Here is a 23,108-nt window from a genome sequence, read left to right on the forward strand (position 1 = left end):
AATAGAAATTGTGTAGGTAGAATTATTCATAAATTTTTTTGAGACAAATATAATATTATATACATAAAATAAAGGAGAAAAACATGATTTTTTTTAATTATTCTAAATTACTTATATAGATGATATTATTTTTAATAGTGGTAGTTGATATTATATTATTATTTTCATTTTATTATTATTATTGTTATTATTATTGTAGCTTAATATTCTATCATTATTATTATTATTATTATTATTATTATTATTATTATTATTATTATTATTATATATTATTATTCTCATTTTTAATAGTGGTAGTTGATATTATATTATTATTTTTATTTTATTATTATTATTATTATTATTGTAGCTTAATATTCTATTATTATTATTATTTTATATTATTATTCTCATTTTATTATTATGTTAATATTTTAGCTTAATATTCCATTATTATTATTATTAATATTCTATTATTATTATTATTATTATTATTGTTATTATTAATAATTATTAATGTTGAATTAATTATTATTTTAACTGGTTTTATTGTTATTATTATATTTATTCTTAATGTAGGGTTAAATTAGTAAAATTAAAATTAGGGTGTAGGGTCGCATTGGTAAAATTAGAATTAGGGTTTGTTCTTAGATTTGCTATCAGGTTGACATGTGGCTAGGGTTGCCATCATGACAACCTTGCATTTATATATATATATATATATATATATATATATATATATATATATATATATATATATATATATATATATATATATATATATATATATATATATATATATATATTAAGATAAGATTAAGATTAAGATAAGATTAAGATATTGTTAAAAAAAACAATTGATTACCCTTCTACTCTTTCCGTCTAAAAACGGACTCTCGGTAAAATATATGCGCTTTAGGAGAGACGATGCCCTATTTAATAAAATTATCAATGTCAAAATCTGGAATGACAACAATAAGATCATTTATTGTTATGTTAAAATCAAGGTTCATACCATATATTTTACTGTCTCACAATATGTGATTTTGTAACAACCAACACCGTGCGCTAGAAGTCACAAACATATATGAGATAGGAGACTCTACTACCTAGTATAAACTTAATTCCTCAAATCCTCCATTGAAGATTCCAAAAAAAAAAAAAAATTTCCACCAACCTCAATGTCTTCATCCGTCCTTCACAACTCTTTATCTTATATTTTCTACATATCATTAAATGTTCTATGGCTAAAAATATTGAAAAATCAATTTTAAAAATATTGAGTTTGATTGTAGACTATTGCCATAAAATCCATTATTTATTGTTTTAAATATATTTTGTTGATTAAATAAATATTAAATATAAAACTATAAATTAATTAATTAATAGCATAAGCGAAAGATTTTTCTTCTTAAAAATATCTTTAGTCGGTTAATATATATATTTTTGGCTATTTTATATTTATAAAAAATGTTGCTTCTCTTACAAGAATTTATAAAACACAAATTCTTGAATTTAAAACATTTTTTTACAAGAACCATCTACAATACATGTTTCTTTTTCCCTTTCACAAACTAAAACCACTCTCATCATAAACGACACGTCGTCGATCACCTCCAAACCATGGCAACTGACAAGTCGGTGCTCGCGGTTATCAGAGCCGCGAGACCAACGTTCCGCAACCAAAACGACAAAATCGCCTTCGTCGTCCACTCCTCATTCCTCGCTTCCGGTTACATCCTCACCGCTACAGGTCCCTTAGCCCTCTCCGATACCGCGCTTTCAAACTCCTCTAATGGTAACCCTAAAAAATCCCTTTTTTTCCGTTCAATTTTTTTGATGTTTTTTTTTTTAGGTTTTTATTTGTGTTTGGTGGGTTTTGTGTGTATGTAGATGAGGTATCTGTTGATCACTGGAATGAGCTTAATGATGAGTATGCGTTTGTTTACTTGAATGGGGAGAAGGGTGGGAAGAAAGTGCTTGTTAAGTGTATTGTGATGAATGAGAAGTTGCTTGTTCATGCTTTGTCTGAAGGGTTTCCGGAGCCTCTACATCTTGAGATCAAGTAACTAGTTTGTTTTGTTTTTGTTTCTGGTTGGAATTGTTGAATGTTTTGATTTTTGAAATTAGGGTTTCTTTGTTGTGTTGAGTTATGCTAATTTGGGAAATGAGAGATTTTTTTATTTATTTCTTTTGTATATGATTTTATTTTATTTTATTTTTTGGTTTAAAAATGACAATATTAGAAATGAGAGAGTGTTAGGACCTATAGTAGAAAAGGTAATAGAAAATAAGATAATAGAAAATAAACTTAGGTGGTTTGAGCATGTAGCGAGAGAATATGTAGATTCTGTGGTAAGGAGGAGGGTAGATTAGATGGAGAGGAACAAACAACTAGGGATAGAGTAAGACTTAGATAAAATATAAAAGAAGATTTTAACGAGACTAACAATTTGGATAGAAGCATGATCCTGGATAGAATATTATAACGAAAGAAGTTGATCCATGTAGTCTACCTTTTTTTTAAATCTCGGTATCTGGCCTTGTGACGTCGACCCCACAGTGGGATGAGGCTTGTTGTTATTTTTTGGTTTGGAAATTTTGGATTTGTAATTTTGCTTTCTTTGTTGGGTTAGGTTGCTATATGGAAAATGGGGATATTGTTTTTTATTTGGTTATGCTATAAATGTTTTGATTTATTTTTATGTTGAAAGTTTTGGATTTTCTCAACTGGGTTTTCTTTGTTAGGTTGAATTGTAAAACCTTGAGTTTAGTTAAAAGAATATTTTGTACCAATTTGTGCAAGGCTTGAAATTTTGTGACTCGATTTTGTGTGGATTATGCTGACTTTGAGATGGTATTTGGGTGTGTTTCTAATATATGCAGTGTTGGGGACTACTCTGGGGTGGATGGAGGTAGCAATTTTTCTCAGCAGTTCAAGAATTTAGACAAGCTGGTGAAGAGAATAGATGCAGATATTTTATCAAAATTAGACGGTTCTTCCAATGCAAGCTCCTCGACTAAAAGGTAAATTTGTATTTTGTGAACCTTTTCTTTTCAGTTTTGAAACTTAGTGTGGGAATGCCAACCTTATATAATACTTTAGGAGGATGCGCTTGAAATTTTTGTATTTGGTCATTATTTAATCATGACTTTTATGACTTCAAAATTTTAATTCTGATAGTGAATGGAAATGATCTTTTTAGAGTTTTTTTATTAATCATGTGTGTGTGCGGGCGCGCACAGTAACTTGCTCTAGGAATAAATAGTCCCATGATTTTTAGTGAGGGACACAAGTTTCAGATTTTGTCCAGTCCCTAGCCTCTCATTTTGTTCAGTCTTGTTAACAGTTTTTAAATAAAACACGGTATAGTTGTAGTTGTGTTGTCTAGTTCCTTATTTTTCTACAAATCTGATGCACTCTAAAATCAACACAACAAAACAAATTGAAGGAATTTAAACTATCTTTTCTTCACACCACAAAATGCTCTTTTGCTTGCTCAATTGCCCCAAATAAATCTTATAGCTGGTTTTTTATCCTGGCTGACCAAACGAAGCAATTCGGTAAGAGGAAGTGCACCCTTCAAACAAATCGCATTGCTCTTTCATAACCCCTGGTCCAAAACTACATCAATGGCTTTCTCGTCCTCTTTTATGTTCAAAGTGACTGCACTTTCATTATTTACTTTTCAACATTCTTATCAAAGCATCCTTGAGCTCATGCAAACGCCCTAAAGTTAAATAAAAAGATGTGGCAAAGTGAGTAAGGCCCAGTCTCACCAAATCTCTCACATTTGTGACATGTTGCAAAAGAGTAAAGAGAGAAATTTTGGAATAAATAGCCGTTGTAATTTTCCTACTGTTAGGCTGTGATTGGTTGTGGGGAGTGAGAAGAAATAGGAAAGAGTGTGAGTAGAGAGAAAGAGGTGAAAAATAAATAAGATTTGAGGTATGTTTGGTATAGAAGAAATATAAGAGAGCAATGTTGGTTAGCTTTTTAATGTACGAGAATACCTCTAACAAATAATATTAAATTAAAAGAAATTAGGGTATGCATTTGCCATTTGCCCAGTATGCATTTGCCAACTTCACTTCTTCCTTTAGATGCTTCACTCTAAAATCATAATAAAACGGTGGCTTAAGTTCGGAGCCATGTTTTGCCACCAGATCAGACATAATGGGAAATTCATCACTCCCTGCAAAACATTGAATGGAATGGCATTACTGTAGAAAAACTCAAATACTTGACATGCTTCCTCTCTTGCCTTTATCTTGAAAGTACTATTATAGTAACTTGTATGCTGATTCTCCTCTTCATGAAAAACTTATTAGAGCCCTCAACTTTTCCTCAACTTCCACCTCTTTGCTATTCTTAATGCTTCTGGATATTTGGATCAAATTCTGTTGCAAACCAACAACAGTGATCAACGATTGCAAATATTTGCACTTTCATGATCAACGATTGCAAATATTTGCACTTTCATGATCAACGATTGCAAATATTTGCACTTTCATGATCGTGCACACAACCTCTTCTACATTGGTCACCGCTATTGTTCAATATTTTGGATTCCACGTCATTTATAAAAATAAAAAATGTTAAATTTAATGATTTGCTCAATCAGAGGTAGAAGCAAATTCAACCAATAGAAAACACTGCAATTGGCAAAAAGATATAATTATCCAGAACAAGTTACAAACTACTGTTGTAAAACTATACAAAATAGGTATCTACAAAAAAAATTACACATAATAGGCGAAACATTTAATAAAATGGGTATCAACTACTACGTTCATTTTGTGTTTGACACTTCTCATATCGGTATCGGGTAAAGAATATGTGGGGTAATATTCTGTTCTGTTCTTATTTGGGATAGTTTTGCACCATGTGGCAATTAGGGGTGTGAGTTGTTAACCAAACCTTGCGAAGTAGTTCACTTTATGGTCCTGGTTTGATAAACCAAACTATTTGTCACAAAAACTGGTTTAAGTGTGAGAATGATTCCACACCAGTTCATAACTGATTCAAGATAGGTTTAGATTCTAAACCGGTTTTCAAGCGGATTGGTTACAAAATCCACTTCCCCCTTCAATTGGTTTAAAAACCAGTTTTCCCGAATTGGCTCTTTGATTCAGGAAGCATGTAGTGAAACAGAGGCAAAAAATACTGCTTACAAAAACCATTGTAGAATTTGTTGTGAATCTCTGAAGGTAAAAATGTAGCAAAGGAAATCTTTTTTTTAACATAACCTGATTTTTTTTTTTTTTGACAGTTTGATCTCTGTTTTGAACAAATGAATGTACAATAATTCAATTTTTTGAAAAGAAACCTTTCAGCTGAGTCACTATACTATCAACATCTCATTCAAATTTCCACTATTTTCGCTCAAAAAAAGAAATGTGTATTGGTAATTGGTTTGTTATCATTCTTTTTCTCACATGAACGGCTGAACAAACTGAAAAGTTATTTGTCCGTTGTAACTTCTGTCCATCTTTGCTCAGCGTCATCACTTTTGGAACACTATTTAGCTCTTCGTAATCATTAACTGATACATGATTTAAAAAACCCAAACAAGATCTCGAAAGCATTGTTCGAAACTATAAAAACAATAAGTGAAATTGAAAATGAAAAAACCTTTTTCAATTGCAAAATTGATATTGTTTCATTTACAGCTCAGAAACCAGTGACAAAAGAGGATTAGAGACATCTGACCCTGTTTCTGGATTTGGTGAACCTGCTGGCCCTTATGATCATAACCCTGGGTAAGAAATTTCTAATTCTTCCTAATGCATTTTTAGTTTCACTGTTACATTTTTTATGCTTCTTAATAGTTGATTGTCAAGTATGTGATTTCACACCGTCTTATTGTTGACTTTTTTGATATTATTGGTTCTAATCAGCCTGTTTTAGAAATTGGCGTAACATCAGACGGTGATGTAACACAAATGGTTGTGATGTAACCACCCCGTCTTTAGAAATTGGTGAACTGAACTATTACTTAAAACTTACACATTGTAGAAAAGAATTATCTGATGTTACTTAAAGAATTAAACCTCTGAGTGCATGTCTAGTTTATGATCTAATTGTCTTCGATCAAAGTTTTTGCTCATTCTCCACGCAAGAGACATACTTAACAGCTTTAAATAAAATGATTAGTTGTCTATATGCTATACTGTCTTTATGATCCCTTTCTCTAGTTTTTTCTTTATATAAATGCTTTTGGCTTCTGTACTAATTCATTGAGGTTCAACATTTTGCTGTGTTTGTACAGATTTATTATCCCTCCAGTTGGCATCGGTTCTGGTAGTGATCTTTTTCCAGGGCCTGCTGCCGGTGTGTATCCTTCAAGGTAAAACTGTACTTTACATTTTGTTGTCTCTTAACACAAATTATAAATTCATGCTTTAACATTTAACATTCCCTACTTAATTTTCAGGGGTGATCATGGTTTTGGAGGCAGCATGCTTGTAGGGCCGAACGATCCTCGTTGGTTTGGTGGTGGTGGTATTGGCGGAGGTATTGGTGGAGGACCTGCTTTTCCTGGAGGATTGCCGTAAGTTGTTTAAACTCCTTTTCACTTTTGCTCTTTGATTCACCACTTGAGCTGCCTTTTGCATTTGACTAACCTGTGTGCTGTGATAGATACTTTTGGCTTATTTTTATGTTTGAATCTGACTAATGAATCTATTTAAATAGGGGTGTTCCTCCCGGTGCTCGATATGATCCTATTGGACCTCCTGGTCTCCCTGGCTTTGAACCCAACAGATTTGCAAGGTACTATGGTGTAATATATCATATTTTCCATAATATTGCAGAAAATGATGTTATTTATGTTTAGCATAAAATAACCACATTTTTCTTTCCTATCTTGCAGGAATCCTAGAAGGCCAGGATATGATGCTCATCCAGATTTGCAACATTTCAGGAGAGATACTGATTCAGATTACATATAGTTGCACTGATATTATAAACAACTCTCTTCACCTTCCATTTCAATATGATAATAGGATGATTGTAAATTTGTGAAGATTTAAGATCTTAGTTATAAATTTTGTTCTAATGAGATTTGTATATCCCTATGTTTTTGTGAAGTTTATCATATCAATAATCAAGATACCAGACTTTCTATTTATTCATTTTAGTTTATAGTCCTTGTAATCCTTCTGCAAAGTGAAGTGTGGGTCCTGATTTTTAAATTGATTAAGAGTTTAATCCGTATATACTGTCATTCAATATAAGACATCTATTTTAGTTGGGAAATGTCTGCATAATTCTTCTCTTCTGGGAACTCAAAATTGACACTAACTAGAAGCAAAAATAGCACCCCTAGTGCTTTTTAATTCCAATTTTGCTTATAAAAAAAAAAAAAGTAAATCATACCAACAATCAATTGATCTAGTTCAGTAAAATATCTCAACAAAAGTAGAATTTCAACATTTCTTGATAATCTAATCCGATTCGGATGATTTATATTGAAATGCAACCTACTGCCACCAATGAATAAATATCTATTTCAATCAATTTCATGCCAAGACTTCTAGCATACTGCAGTCCTTTAGTAAAACGAGTGAGCCACTTGCACTCACTTTTCCTTACTACACCCCACACCATGCACTATCATATTTCGATCCATCAATATTAACTTTAACTCATCTTGTTCACATATGTTCAAATTCCAAGTACCAACCGTGTCAACGAAATATACAAACTTGGCTCCAATTAATTCGCGCGGTATGTTCACATCCAAAGCTTTGTTGGTGATAGCAGCCATGGTAGTAGTCACAAAGTACAAAGTGGATATAAATGTTATTTCCAACTATAATTTAATTGTATAAAGAAAATAATAAATCTTAATTTTTTTTGAACAAATCACCCGATAGTAAGAAATTACAACTCCTTAGCAAGAATAAAATGTTACAAAAATATTAAGGATATTTTTTTCTCTTATTTAATCTTAATAAGATTCTAAATCTCAAAACAAGAATTTGTCCGTCTCTTCATTGTGAAAAAAGCAGTTTAGATTAAAATAAAATATATGACAAAATTAATTTCATCTTAAATAATACCTTAAAAAAATTAGAATGTCATACCTTATGATTATAGGACCTTTTAAACTAGAGCATACTCACTTATTCTCATTTTAGAGATACTGAATTGTGAGTTTCTCCATCCTTATTAAAGGTGTAGATCCAAGAACATGTTAATATTCTCAATTCAACCCTAAAAGTTATAAATTTTAAGAGAAAAATAATAATTAAATATGCTAATACATAAGTTAGAGTTAGCTCAACAGAGAACAACAAAATGAAAAAATTTACTCACCAAAGTACTGGATGCATGGCTGATATTTATTATTTAGACAATAGTACTAATAATATCCATTTTAATGATCATACACTGACAATTGATATTTATAAACAATGAATTCTTACAATCGTCACATGTTTACCTTATATGTGTGAGCGCAATCAAATAAACAATTGAAAAAGATACGCTCATACAACATCATTGTTTATATGTCAATAAATTGTTTTTACATCATTGTTTATATGTCAATAAATTATTATAAAAACATGCATATTCACTTATAAATCAAAAGACTCAAACAAGATACCAAACACCCCACCAAATCTTTGATTGCAAAAATTAATTGTAACCAATACTCTCACACAATGATCAAATATTAGTAATAAATTTGATCAGATAATGGACGTTTTTGACATCAATCATTACCCATATGGATAAATTTGATAATTATTACATATTTACCCTCACATGTATGCAATTGTTCGGCCAAAGTGTATCTTTCCTTTGGTCGACCATATCAATGAACAATTATACACTATATCTTCTATTATTCTAATTGAAACAAATTTACACAACATGAGTTACTTTTGCAACATGCTGTTTCAACCAAATCAATCAAAATTATTAGATATTCTTAAAAAATTAAATGGGGAGAGTATTAAATTTACAAGACACTACTTACAAATATAGGACATAATCATTTATGATGCTCTTGATAATAATAATATTTCTTGAAAATCCTTAACGCGAGAACAAATTCACGATAGAACATAAAAGAACATGTGTGCATATAAAATTATACAGAAGAACTTAAATCTATACAAATCGTTTCAAATTAAATATACTCATAACCATAAATTTTGTACTATCACAATAGTTTAACAAATAAAAGGAAACATCCCCAAATATTATAATTTTTTTATGCCTTATAAAACAAAATTCACACAATCATGAAAATCAAACCTATGTTTCATATTCGTATATCCAAACAATTTGAAGTTTAATGGACAAATTTCAATAAACTAAACATGAACACCTGTTCTGATACTAGTTGAAATTAATTTAATAGCAGTGAATCACATAAACATGTTCAACATATTATATCATATATACTTTAGTGTGGAATAAAATAAATAAATATGAACATGTACATATTTATAGGATATACGACATGTTAGTATATGAGAGATGAGATTGCAAGAATACCTGAATCCATAAGATAAAAGTCTTTTGGGTATATAACAGTAATCCTAAAACACAAAAGTGTAGAGACAAGTGACCAACACTTGTTGGCTTGTGGAACTTCCTCAACCGCTACTCCTAATGCCTGGTAAACTGCTTATGTCTGGTATATTGGAGACCATAATGATGGTCAAATAGGGTTCCCATTATTCAAAAATGGGTCATCCAAACTTCCACATACACTTGAGTTCATATCAAATTAATTAACTAATTAAATTACTAAATAGATATCTAATTAGCCTTTTAAACTTTATTTGATCACTTAATCAATGAAGACTCTTAATTTGATAAATAGCTAGTATAATTCATATAAATATATTTGCCCATATAATATTATTGGAATAAATAATTAAATAATATTTAAATATGAAATACTCCAACATACCTAACTACACGCAATTGGACAGTGAAAAGACACTCTTCAGGCTTATTTATGACATCGAGGTCGTTATCTTGAACGAAACTTAAGCCTTCCCAAACTACAACAAAGCGATACTTCAAACCCTTCTCGTCAAGAGACAAATCACAAGATTTTAAGGCATATGTTTTTGGTGTGGATCTATGTGCTTGTAGGTATTATTAAGATAATCCAAGGTGGTGAAACTTATAGATATAAAAGTCGTAAGTTAAATAAGTAGTTATTTAATTTTGATGACGATAACACCTAATATCAAAATATGTATAGTGAAATATTTATCCAACGAAAATAGCTGAAGTGGTCAAAAATACTAAAGATGGTTAATCGAGTTATACTTTTGAAAACACTCTTGAAGATCAAAGAATATTTTTGAAGTAAACATTGTGATCAAACGATATTTAAGTGAATATTTTTTTTTAGAATTCATGGTGGTGTAACCTCTTAACTCTAAAATGATGGTAATCAACATATAGTATCTCAAACCTCATTAAGAAGATTCAAGATTCTTGTGTGTTGTTAAAATCAAAGACAATGAAGCCAAGACTTGAAAGTTCAAAGTTGTGAAAGAGAGAAAGTGTGAAAGGTCGCCTGGTCGTGTCTGTCTCAGTGACCAGTGTCTTGTAAAAATACAAGGGTATTTATGGAAATACAATGGCTAGGGGTGTTCGCAGTTCGGTTTGGATTTGTTTTAAGTCTAAAATTCATCTGATCCAAAGATAAATTTACTCGCAGTTTGGTTTAGTTTTGGATGACATGTTAAAAAAATTCAATCAGATCCAATTTAATGCGGTTTAATTTGAACCAGTTTTTTGAATATCCAAATTATAAATTATATATTTATTAATATATTAAAATACTAATCAGTCATATATTTGATATAATATATATCATATAGTATATTAAAAGTTAATATTATAAAATGAGAATGATGGATTATGGTTGAAATAAATGAAATAATAAAAATAAATAGATTAAACTAAGTTAATATATAATATTAAAAAATAATTATCAGATAATAATAAATTTATGTAACATATCATGCTATTAAAAAATAAATAAGTAAAAAAAATATATAACACGGTTCGGTTTGGTTTGGATTGGTTTTGAAAAATCAATTTGAAATCCAATCCGAACCACACGGTTCTCACAAAATGACATCCAAACACATCCAATAAACTTCGGTTTTTTGTGGTTTTCGATTTTCTTGAATCGGTTTGTGGTTTTTATTTGGATTGGTTTGGATTTGAACACCCCTAACAATGACTAAATCACACACACTAAAAAAGTTTGAGAAGCCTTTCATATTTTGTTTAAACCACCTAAAAATGTTTTTACAACCTAGAGAATTGATCAAGAGAGAGTGTGATTGATTGAAATGTCTTTTCCAACTAAATAATCAATTATACCAAGTACCTAATCAATTATTTTATGTCAACTGAGTTTAGAATCGACAGAGACAATCTCTTAAAGATTGGCAATAGCTAGAAATCAAAAGATTCCTTTTTGGGGTCAAATGATCAATCAGGTCTATTACATAATCAATTAGATAACTTAAGTTCTCTGTAAAAGTTTCAAAATTTATACCACACCTTGGCCTATAAATAGATAGCTTCTCTATCACTTTTTCACATCCAGAAAATGAGCTTTGATCTCACTTTCATTTCTCTTATCACCTTTTCTAAACCTCTCATTTTTCTCACATATATTTAGCGATAGTTCTTTGAGTGTATTCTTGAATCTAAGTGAGGATCATTATTTCGGGAGAGGGTTAAGTTGTAATTTACCAAGAGTGTATTGTCTCTTATGTAAAGTATCCTTCCATATGAAGTTGTATGGTTTTGAGCTAAGCCATTAAAAGCTCTTGTATTTATGGGGGATTGCTTTTAGAATTCTCTATTTGATTCTTGAGTTTCGCCTAGATGAAAAAGCTCTATTTTTTTCCATGATGATCAACTATTAAAATATCCACAACTATTCTTGAGCTTAGCTCAATTAAAACCTCAACCAGTTCAAGATTAGTTAGACTAAAATTCCACTTGGTTCCTGAGTTCAACTTGGTAAAAGCTCAAATCAGTTTGAGGTTAGCCAGTATAAAACCTCACCTCATGGTCACCATGTTCAAAACCCCAGTTCAGATGAGAGGATAGCCAATTCAAAACTCCGTCTTAATTTGAGATTAACCCTTGGAAAATCTCTATTTGGTTTGAAGGGTAACTAATATAGACCTTGTTTGTTGTTTGGTTGAAAGTAAGCTTTAAAAACTTCATTTCCTTGTGTGATAGGGTCCATAAGGCACATTCTTCAAAGCTCTCAAGTTTAGTGTATACTCTTAAGAATACTTATTTGGGATATGAGTAGGTCATTTTAGGTCTAACCTATATAATTTTCTGGTGGTCTTCTTTCTCCCTTATCTACTTTATTTTCAGTCATTTTTTTCCTTTTGTTTTCATTGCTGATTTACTCATTTGTTTTTAGAATTTTTTTCAAACTCTAATTTTCCAAATGATTTTATTTTTAACAAAAGTTTTTCAAACCTCCACAGTTCACCCCTATTGTGTATGAAGTCACATGTCCCATATTCGGGACCTCTGAAAAGTGATTGTTCCTCTACTACTTAGGAAACATACATAATTTTATAACCCCTAAAAGCAGTTGAAGGTAAATGAGAGCTGCATCTTAAAGGAAAATCTCTATTACTCAAGGAAATCCTTTAGTAGTACAGATATTCTATCATGGGCCTCGTAACCGTGGAGGATAACTAGGCAGACACTATACATAAATGTTTTGAATTTTGTTATATAGACGTCAAACATTTTCTTTACTTTCCTGAAGGAAAATAATCCTTGATTCTGATTCTCTGTGGCCGAAGTATATTGTAAATTGAAGAGGTGGAATAAAAGTTTTAAGAAAGGGATATCAATTTTGTATTCTCACCAATACTGAAATACCTTGACAAAAGCCTTAATCATAGAATGCAGTTCTGAGGGGGAAATATTCAAATAATTCACAGCCCTTACTTCAAACTCGTTGAAGCAGAGCCTAAACCCTATTATGAAGTGGAAACGTGCACCCATCAAAGTGGTTACATATCTGTTTATACTAACTAACATACCTCATTAAAGACACACTTTGTACCCAATACATGTTATTCTACCCATGGGTATTGGTCTACCTCATTAGAGAACTTGAGAGCGTATTATCTGCTCTGTACCATTGCCTTTCCAGTGTCAACAAGAAAAACTATGATTATGAGTTTTGGAATGCGTTTGAGACTCAGTCTGCATCCCAACTTCATCATCACTCGCTTCCCGACCATAACGCCATTTAAAAGCTTTAATATAAACTCGAGCCTTCTGCTCATCCCGATACTCGCTTACCGTCTCCAAGTTTTGTATGGGAATTTAAGGAAATGAAAATCCACAACCAACCTCCCTCATATGAATCTTAAAAGGGTTAACTTCTTTCTCTTCATCCACAATCATTTCATTATTTTCCGTATTTTAGAGATTTTCCTACTTTTCAGTATCTTCTTCAAAATTCTCCACAATATCAAAAATATCACTAATCTCTATAAAAATCTATAGAAGGATACCTCACATCTAAAGGAGACACCTCCATTTTTTTTTTGGTTTATCACTTTAGTTTGCAAGAAAGTGTCACTTGTATCATCCCTACTAGACAAGTCTATGAAGGCAACGTTTGGATTTTGTATGTTAGTCATGGCTAGAAATAAATGGAAACAACTGAAAGAATAAAGTAAAATAATGTTACGTTAAGAAAGATTCAAAAGTTGAGTCGAAGAAACAAGGACAAATTCTCCAAAAATACAAAAACATTGCATGAATAAAGATGAAGGCTGAAGGAAGGAGATGATTACTTGTAGAGTAGAAGTTATGGAAAAAAGTTGGGAATGCAAAATATTGGTGCAAGAAGAGCGAAAAGTTTAAGGGGTGGCACTCTGCCAGTTTTATAGACGGCCAGGAAGCATGGATCTACAGTTAATTATCGCCAAAACATCAAGAGACACCACCAACGACTCAAGATTGACCCCGTGTTCATAATATAACTTTAGTGCACTTGAGTGTTATAGCGATGACCCCATCTCTATATCCTAGAGGCCTAGAGCCACATATAGAGATTATATTGCAAAAACATTTTAGTTACAAGACGAACATTAAATCTGCATGTTCCCTAGGAAGCACCTACTCCGACTCAACATATCTCCACCATTATCTTCAATATGGGGTCAGCCTAGAGGATGGTCTTAACAATTCGGTCACACTCCTAGCTTCGTGGTTGATAGTAAGGACTTAGGGGTGCAACTGTTCTGGATTGACCAAACTATCCAATATGACCGACCCAATATTAAAGGCAAATCCAACACACCTTCATTCAAGACTGATGAATAGGTGGACTATCGTCAGAAGAGAGTTCCCCAGAACTAAGCCACTTTCCCATCTTAAGCCATCAGATCCATTCCAAAGGCCTTCCGTACTCTACGCTAAGCATACTAGTAGAAACTTCAATCATCTATCACATATAAACTCGTCTACGCACTATAGCAAGTACAATTTTATTCACTCTTGCAAGTCAGGCCTCTATGACGTCACTAACTTGTGTGTTGAGTACTAACCTTGCTAGTAGACCCCCCTCGCTCTACTGTAATATAAAATCACATCAACATACCACAAAACTTTCTTAAAAATTTCAATCAGCACACCGCCAATCTTCTATTCCACACCAAAATAAGTTGCAAGTTCATAGTTATGGATTATCAAATTTTTACCTGAATAAATTATTGAAAACACTTGACTTTTATTTGTCAAGAAATTTAGTAGATAAAATTATATTTTTAAAAAATAAATAAATAGAATGTTATAAGTTGGAATCAATTCTAAATTAAAATATTCTCGCGACAACTATAATTAGATATTATAATATTCTAGTTAAACATACACAACTTAAACAACAATAAGTTGTTAGGGTATAACTTACGTAGTAAATTCCATTATGTTTGAAATGGTCTTGCTAGGTATAAAGTGAAAATGAAAAGCAATATCAAATTTTCAACATTGAGAGAGACAAAAGCAAGCATATTATTAATCATCTTTGTTTTCATTTGAACCAAAAAGGAAAAATCTTGACTTCATTGTGGACTTGCATAAAACGTTAGCAAAGTTGTAAACGAGTCCTAAGTCACTTGCCCATAAGAGACGTAGCAGAGTAGAAAGCGTGTGTCATCTCTTGTCTTTTCTTTCCAGCAACTCAGATACCTTGTTCTCTTTTACATGTCTTATTATAATATTCTTAATTAAGAGTGCAAAAGATTATGAACTAAGAAGAGAGGTTCAATGTATTTCTTAATTAGTAATTAATACGTTTTATAGAGTACTAGTAGTAGGACCTAAGATTGGTAACATAACTTGGAAGGAACAAGCTTTGTTTTTAATATGTACTTTGAAACAACATTATCAACAATTTATATATGAGTAGATATGATTACATTTAAAAGAGGTGGTCACATCTTAAAAATTAATTTATTTCTTCAAAAGGAAATTTGTATTATCCAATATTCAATTTTATTACATAGTTTTCACTTGATAGAACCTTAATTGCATACTATTTTTTCTTACAGAACTTTTATTTTATAAAGTTTTTTTTTACATAATATCTTCAGCATATTTTATTACAAAAATAATTAATATTGTGACAACACATAAGATAAGATGAATGGTCATTGGTCAAGACTGCTTTGAATATGGTTATACTAGGGATGTAACTTGTTTCAGTTAGCGGGGATCTCTGTGGGGAATCCCCGTTTAGGATCCTAAAGACGGAAAACTCCCCCCCTCCCCCGCGGGGTCGGAGATAGGAAACAAAGTCTCCCCGAAGGCACTTCGGGGACGGGGGTAGCGTAAATATTCTCGTTCCGTGGAGTTCCCGCCCCGTCTAAAATAGCATAATGTCCTTAATTTATATATAATTTTAAATTACTATGTAGGTTTATTTGCCATTTCATATAATTAATCTTATACACAAATTTAAAATATATATGTATGGTTAGTAAAAGAGTGAGAACTAAATGATTATTTTAATTTTTTTTAGTTTTAAATTTTGGTGGTCACACTCAATATTGTTAAAATAATATATTTATCATAAAGGAAAAATTTCTAAATTTCTTGTTGTTAGTTTTTGAAGCTTTTACCATTTATTTGGTTGAAAATAATAAATAAAAAGTCATGTTTAAGGATCTCCGCATGAACCTTGGAAATCCGTGGAGACCCGCGAGGACAGGGATGAGGGATAGCGGAGATCCGAAGCGGGGATGGAGAATAAATTCGAAACTGGTGATTGTGATGATAATGTATCCACCGCCCCCGCCCCATTGACATCCCTAGATTGTACACTTGTTGAATTGAGCTGAGTTTGTATTAATCTATTATCCACTCCGTTCAACTTTAACGATTTAAGTTCATCGTTTAACCCACAATTTTCTTGTCAAAAGTCGAACCAATCAACTAATATACATGCTATGTTTACTTATTGCGTTTGTGAGTTACATATAAAATAAAATAAAATTATAAAACAATTCAATACAATTGCAACATTTCCAACACTTAAATTGAATGGAAAAATATCACATAACATTTAATAAATTTGATCTATATAGGATTACACTTAATATTGATAAATTAGATGAAAATGATATAAAAGTAAATAAACAACATGTTGTCTTAAAATTATATAAAATCATTAGTCTAATATTGATCTAGTAGCAATATTGTTGGTGGATACATATTTATGACAAAATAATGGTTTATAGATATATTAATTGTAGAGTTATTGATAGATATGTGTTCAATAACCCTATATCTAGAAAGGCATTAAAAGATAATAAGATAAAAGCAACTTCTCTTCTTAGCATAAAATGGCAGCATACAACCAATCGTTAGTTGGTCCAGTGGTGATTGGCGCTGGACTTGGTAGGGAGAACTGCGGTTCGATCCCCCGCAACTGCGATCGGGAGGGGGCTTGACCCACTTGATGCCAGAGCTGTTCCCCCGAACCGGACTAAACCGGTGGTTATAAACCAAAAAAAAATTAAAATGGCAGCATACAATGTTTAAATAGTAGTAGGGTTTGTTCTACTACATGGGCCATGGGTTGAACTAATAACAACATAAAATAAATAGCTTGATTAAAATATTAAATGGACCTCCCTTCCTAAGTTATACGAAATCCTTTAGCCAAACATCCCTCTTTTTAATTCTGTTGGGCCTCTTCCTATCATTACTCCCGGGCCCAATAGGAACCTTGCCCTCAAGGTTCATTGGAAAAGACTCAGTAGGCTTAGGAAAAATATTTGGGCTGTGATAATTCGGAGGCCCACTAATTCCTTCTTGCAAGTTGTGCTTCGCTGGAGAATAGCTGACCGCGTGGGGAGACAAACCCACGTGCTGATGTGATAAGTTAGCCGTTGGAAGATAAGGAGAAATCTGCTTCCTGGGCTCTGATTGGTTGGAATGGGTAAGCTTATCACCTTGTGCAGCGAAACTAGCTGTACTCTGAGAAGCGTGCGAATCTTTCCAACTTAAAGTACCATTGCCTTTATTTTGCTCATTTGAAGACGTTACCACCGAGACTTTCTCATTAACTCCAAGCGGTGTACTCTGCGAATCAAAAAACGCTCTCCCTTTGTAAACACTTTTCAGAGAAATCTCCTTCCCTTTCTTTTCTACCATGTTCTCTCCCTTTGGTTGGACCAACTGCCTAGAGTGCTTCCCTTTTGGTCCTCTCTCAACGGCTTTTGAAGTGTCTGTTGTGTGAGCTGAAGGTATGGATTGTGTGTCTTCTAAAATCGTTTTGTTAAGCTCATTTCCTCCATGTATTAACTTTGTCTTGCTATCCTTATCTGTTTGTAGATCTTGGCTAAACTCAAAATCGATGAGGTCCGGTAATGGCGGACGGTGAAACTCGGTCGGAGGACGGATTCCATGGTATGCCTTCAGTATAGAGACATGAACGATGGGATGGATGCGCGATGAGGATGGTAGATCCAAGAGTTAGTTGACAGTTCCTGTACGTTTAATAATGCGAAAAGGGCCAAAATATCTTTGGGCAAGTTTTTGAGACTCTCGACGATGAACCGTACTCTGTCGATATGGTTGTAGTTTCAAAAGGACCCAGTCTCCTTCCACAAAGGTAACATGTCTGCACTTCAGATTAGCTTGCTTCTCCATAGCTATTCTGCTTTTCTTCAAGTGTATTTTTAACTCACTCAAAATCTGTTGTTGTTGTTGCAGTATTGCGTCAAGTGTGACATCTGAAACTGAGTTATTGACATAGTCTAAGATGTTTGGGGGATCACGACCATAGAGAGCTTTGAAAGGATCCATCGGGATTGATGAGTGAAAGATTGTGTTATACCAGTATTCTGCTAAATGGAGAAACTTATGCCAAGTGCGAGGATGATCTCCAGCAAAACAGCGTAAGTAAGTTTCTACTGAACGATTTACTACTTCTGTTTGGCCGTCGGTTTCTGGGTGATAAGAAGTACTGTATTGCAGGCTCGTACCTTGATTCTTAAAGAACTCTTTCCAAAACTTGCTCAAGAACAAGGGATCCCGGTCAGAGACTATTGTTTTAGGGCTTCCTTGAAGACGAAAGATCTCTACTGTGAACCGGGTTGCCAGATCTTTTGCGGAGAAATGGGTGGGCAGAGGAATAAAGTGCACAAATTTTGTCAATCGATCACAAATTACCCAAATGGCCGTGTGACCGCATGAACTAGGTAAGTGTGTAATAAAATCCATAGTGATTTCTTCCCAAACCTGTTTCGGAATCGGTAACGGTTGCAGCAAGCCTTTTTTTTCTATGTATCATATTTATTATGCTGGCATATGGAACACTGTTTAACCATGTTTTTCACTTCGAGGTACACCCCTGGCCAACAAAAAGAAGCTCTCAATCTAGCTAAGGTAGCCTTGACGCCGGAATGGTCTGTTATTGGTGTCTGATGATACTCACGTAAAACCTGTTGGCGCATGTCAGCAATTTCAGGTATGAAGAGTCTGTTTTTGTAATACAGTAAACCATGGCACACCCTGTAATCGTTGTTGTGGTGCTTTTGAGTCGCTAACTGAAACAAGTTCTGACCCACAGTATCATGTTTGTAAAACTGTTTTAAGGTGGTCAGCAAGTCTGGAAGAGGTGATGAGAGAACTAACAGTGTTGCTTTTTCTGGTTCAAACTTTCTGCTTAAAGCATCCGCAACAAGGTTCGACTTTCAAGGTTTGTATGAAATATCGAAATCAAACCCTTGTAACTTTGTTGTCCACCGTTCTTGTTCTGGTGTTTGAATGCGTTGTAGTAACAGATTTCTTAGGCTCTTTTGATCCGTATAGATATGAAATCTTTGACCAATGAGATACTGACGCCACTTCTTGACAGATTCTGTGATGGCGAACATTTCCCTAACATACACATGAGAAGCTTGCATACGTGGACACATCTTTTTACTGAAGAAAGCAATGGGGTGACCTGCTTGAGACAGAACAACACTGATGGCCACACCAGAAGCATCCGTTTCAATTGTAAATTCTTTTGTAAAATCTGGTAGAGCTAGGACCGGCATGTCGGTCATCTTTTGTTTCAATTCTGTAAAGGCCTTAGCAGCCTCTGTACTCCAGATAAATTTAGTGGAACGCAACAAATTGGTGAGGGGAGCGGCGAGAGTGGCGTAACCTTTAACAAATCTGAGATAAAAACCGGTAAGGCCTAAGTAACCTCGGAGCGTCGAGAGAGAACGTGGTGCTGGCCAATCCAAAATGGCCTTCACTTTTTCAAAATCAGGTGCGACTCCTCCTTTTGAAATAATGTGTCCCAAATATTCAATCTGGCTTGCTGCAAAAACACATTTAGACAGCTTCACAAAAAATGCCTGCTTTGTTAACAACTCAAAAACAACCTGCAAATGTGTTAGGTGATCCTCAAAATTAGCACTGTAAATTAAAATATCATCAAAGAAAACAAGTACAAATTTTCTTAGGAAGGGACGAAGTAAGTCGTTCATAGCGGATTGAAAAGTAGATGGCCCATTAGTGAGGCCAAAAGGCATTACAAGGAATTCGTAATGCCCATCAAAAGTCCAAAAAGCTGTTTTATACGTGTCTTTTGATGCTAATCTGATCTGATGGTATCCTGAACACAAGTCTATCTTGGAAAAAATGGTAGCTGAACTAAGTTCATCTAATAGTTCATCAATAGTGGGTATGGGAAATCTGTCCTTTACTGTCACCGCGTTCAATGCTCTATAATCAACACAAAATCTCCAAGTCCCGTCTTTCTTTTTGACTAATAAAACAGGGGATGAGAAATGGCTAGTGCTAGGTGTGATGGTTCCTTCTTGTAGCATTTCTTGTATCATTTTGGTCATGGTTTCTTTTTTTGAATGGGGGTAGCGGTATGGTTTCACATTGATAGGTGGTGTGTTTGGCAAAAGGTTTATATGGTGGTCATGTGGTCTAGATGGGGGAATGCCTTTTGGCTGTTGAAAAATAGATTGAAATTTGGTCAAAAGTTTTGTAAGTGGGGTTGGTAAGATGGTTTGGTTAGGTGGGGCCGAAACTGGAAGTTTAGTTGTGTGAGGAGGTTGTTGGATGGGTTCCATGAGTAATAAGTGAAAAGAGGCAATGGCATCAGTGTGAATAAGTTGTCGTAGTTGGTGGAAAGTGGTATTTATGGGGGTTGAGTTGGGGTCGCCGGTGAGGGTTAGGGGGTGTTTTGATGTTGAAAGGTGAGGGAGGGAATTGAAAAGTATTCTTGAATGGGTCCAAGGGTTCTAAGCCAAGCCATCCCTAACACAATATCAGCGCCCTCGATCGGTAGTAAATAGAATGGAAGGGTGAAAGGTTTATTTTGAAGTAGAATTTGAACATTGCTGCAAATTCCCTCACATTGGAGGTGGGATCCGTTTCCAACCATTACAGAAAATTGGTTGATTGGGGTGGTATGTAGGTTGAGGTGCTGAGCAATTCGGGGATGCATAATGTTGTGAGTGTTACCCGTGTCTACCAAAACCATAACTGATAACCCATGGATTTGTCCTTTGAATTTCAATGTTTGTGGGTGGTAATGACCTGTTAGGGCTTGAGGAGATAGCTGGAAATAAGTATCATTAAATTCTGTCTCCATAGGAGGTTCCTCCAAGTTTAAATTTTCTGGTTCAGCCATCACTCCCTCCTCTTCAGCCAAGAGTATGAAAAATTTGTTTGTAGATCATTTATGTCCCGTAATGAATTTTTTATCACAATTAAAACATAGACCTTGGGCTCGTCTCTCTTGTAGTTGGGCTTGGGTAAGTTTGCGAATAGGGAATTTGGTTTGTGGTGGGTTGGGGTTTTTTTGATTGGTAGGATTGGGCTGGGCCGAATGAGTTTGTGGTCTGAAATTCTGGGTGTTTGGGGGTATGGAAATTGGTTTTTGGAAATTTGGTGAAAAAGGTTTGGTGAACTGTTGTTTGGATTCCTTGAGTTTAGACTCAATTAATTTGGCAAGCCCAATTGCTTGGGAAATAGATGTGGGTTTATGGATAGCTAATTCATTCTGAATGTCCATATTCAGCCCTGAGATAAAACAATTTAGAATTGCCACAGCTGGCAGTCCCACCACTTGGTTTCCAAGCTGCTCGAATTTTGTTTGGTACTCCATAACAGAACCGGTTTGCTTTAATTTAAATAATTCAGCTTGATGATTTTCAAAAGTAGAAGGGCCAAAACGTAATTCTAAAGCTCTTGTGAAAGATACCCAATCAGTTAACAAACGATTTTGATGCATCAATTTAAACCAACTTAATGCATCACCCTTTATATAAAATGAAATAAGAGATAAATGATTTTCTGGTGGAAGATTATAAAAGCTAAAAAATTGATCAGCTTGAAATAACCATTCCAACGGGCTAGAACCATCAAATAACGGTAATTCAAGTTTGGGTGAACGAAAAAGGGGTAATGGGGGTATGTGGGCCAGTTGATGGTATGGTTCTGGTTGGGTGAGCGGGACAAATGCATACTGGAGGGTGTATGGTGGATATGGGATAAAAGGGGGAGGGGGTGTACAGCGTGAAAATGAGGGGGTACAGAAATGGTGGGCTGAGTGGGGGAAAAAGTGTGGGTTACGGGTGGTCTGAAATTAGAATGGGTTGGTGTAATAGTATGGGAAATGGGTGAGTGGGTGGGTGTGATAACATGGGTTAAAGTAGGTGACCCAAAAGATAAGGAAGAGGGTTGTATACCTGATGTGCTGCCACCAGAATGTGCAGTATTAGCTGTGGCAGCAGGTTGTAGTTCTGTTTGAATGGAGATTTTCTGCAGAGCTGCCATAAGAGCTTGGTATCTTGAATCTTCCTCACTTTTATCATTCTCTAACCTTGTATGAATCTGACCCACTTGTTTAGTGATATCTTCATGAACTTGAGCAAACCTCTTATCCATTTGCTCTTGTGTCTCAGCCATAGCATTGTTTAGATGTAATGTGGACATTTGTATAGCTTCTTCTAAAATTTCTTTAGAAGAGGGGTTTGGAGGTTTTGGGGGAGCCATGAGAGGACTTGAGAAAGGAAAATGAAAGTACCAATGATAGATATGTGTTCAATAACCCTAGATCTAGAAAGGCATTAAAAGACAATAAGATAAAAGCAACTTTTCTTCTTAGCATAAAATGGCAGCATACAATGTTTAAATAGGAGTAGGTTTTGTTCTACTACATGGGCCATGGGCTGAACTAATAACAACATAAAATAAATATCTTGATTAAAATACTAAATGGACCTCCCTTTCTAAGTTATACGAAATCCTTTAGCCAAACAACCCTCTTTTTAATTCTGTTGGGCCTCTTCCTATCATTATATTTGTGAATGACCTAAATTAGGGCTCCCTTGTCCAAACGATATCTTGAAGACTCGCCCTATACCGATCGGTTGTAAGGATGTAAGTCAAAGGAGAGAGATTCCTCCATTACCCTTAAAAGATAGGTGATCAATAACTTATGTTGATTAGGGGGAGCAGTTGCCAATATCCGGGATTATTCAAACCCTAGGCCCAAAGGGCCTCTATAAATATTCCTCTAACAACTGTTCCAACTCACGAACTCAAGAAAGAAGTG

At 34.0% G+C, this 23,108-nt stretch overlaps 1 protein-coding gene and 1 long non-coding RNA gene across 2 annotated transcripts; both read left to right on the top strand.

The window, feature by feature from the left end:
- The first annotated feature begins 1,496 nt into the window (after positions 1–1,496).
- On the top strand, positions 1,497–7,112 carry LOC131639423 (probable proteasome inhibitor). The gene is made up of 8 exons (XM_058909920.1): positions 1,497–1,777; positions 1,873–2,044; positions 2,866–3,006; positions 5,653–5,742; positions 6,252–6,329; positions 6,417–6,533; positions 6,677–6,754; positions 6,855–7,112. The coding sequence occupies exons 1-8, from the start codon at positions 1,603–1,605 to the stop codon at positions 6,931–6,933; spliced, it is 930 nt and encodes a 309-aa protein (XP_058765903.1). The 5' UTR covers positions 1,497–1,602; the 3' UTR covers positions 6,934–7,112.
- A 10,477-nt stretch (positions 7,113–17,589) lies between these two features.
- On the top strand, positions 17,590–20,672 carry LOC131639427 (uncharacterized). Its single transcript, XR_009294942.1, has 6 exons — positions 17,590–17,781; positions 17,870–18,149; positions 18,251–18,439; positions 18,515–19,007; positions 19,136–19,238; positions 19,398–20,672. It is a non-coding gene; the product is annotated as an uncharacterized LOC131639427 (long non-coding RNA).
- The last annotated feature ends 2,436 nt before the right edge of the window (positions 20,673–23,108 follow it).

The sequence above is a fragment of the Vicia villosa genome, unplaced genomic scaffold (genome assembly GCF_029867415.1).
Source record: "Vicia villosa cultivar HV-30 ecotype Madison, WI unplaced genomic scaffold, Vvil1.0 ctg.002629F_1_1, whole genome shotgun sequence".
Classification (NCBI taxonomy): domain Eukaryota; kingdom Viridiplantae; phylum Streptophyta; class Magnoliopsida; order Fabales; family Fabaceae; genus Vicia; species Vicia villosa.

Excerpts from the sequence above, each read along its gene's own strand:
- LOC131639423 (XM_058909920.1), top strand. The coding sequence starts at position 1,603 with ATGGCAACTGACAAGTCGGTGCTCGCGGTTATCAGAGCCGCGAGACCA. Across the intron at positions 5,743-6,251 it reads CCTTATGATCATAACCCTGG|ATTTATTATCCCTCCAGTTG; the intron begins GTAAGAAATTTC and ends GTGTTTGTACAG. Across the intron at positions 6,330-6,416 it reads GCCGGTGTGTATCCTTCAAG|GGGTGATCATGGTTTTGGAG; the intron begins GTAAAACTGTAC and ends CTTAATTTTCAG.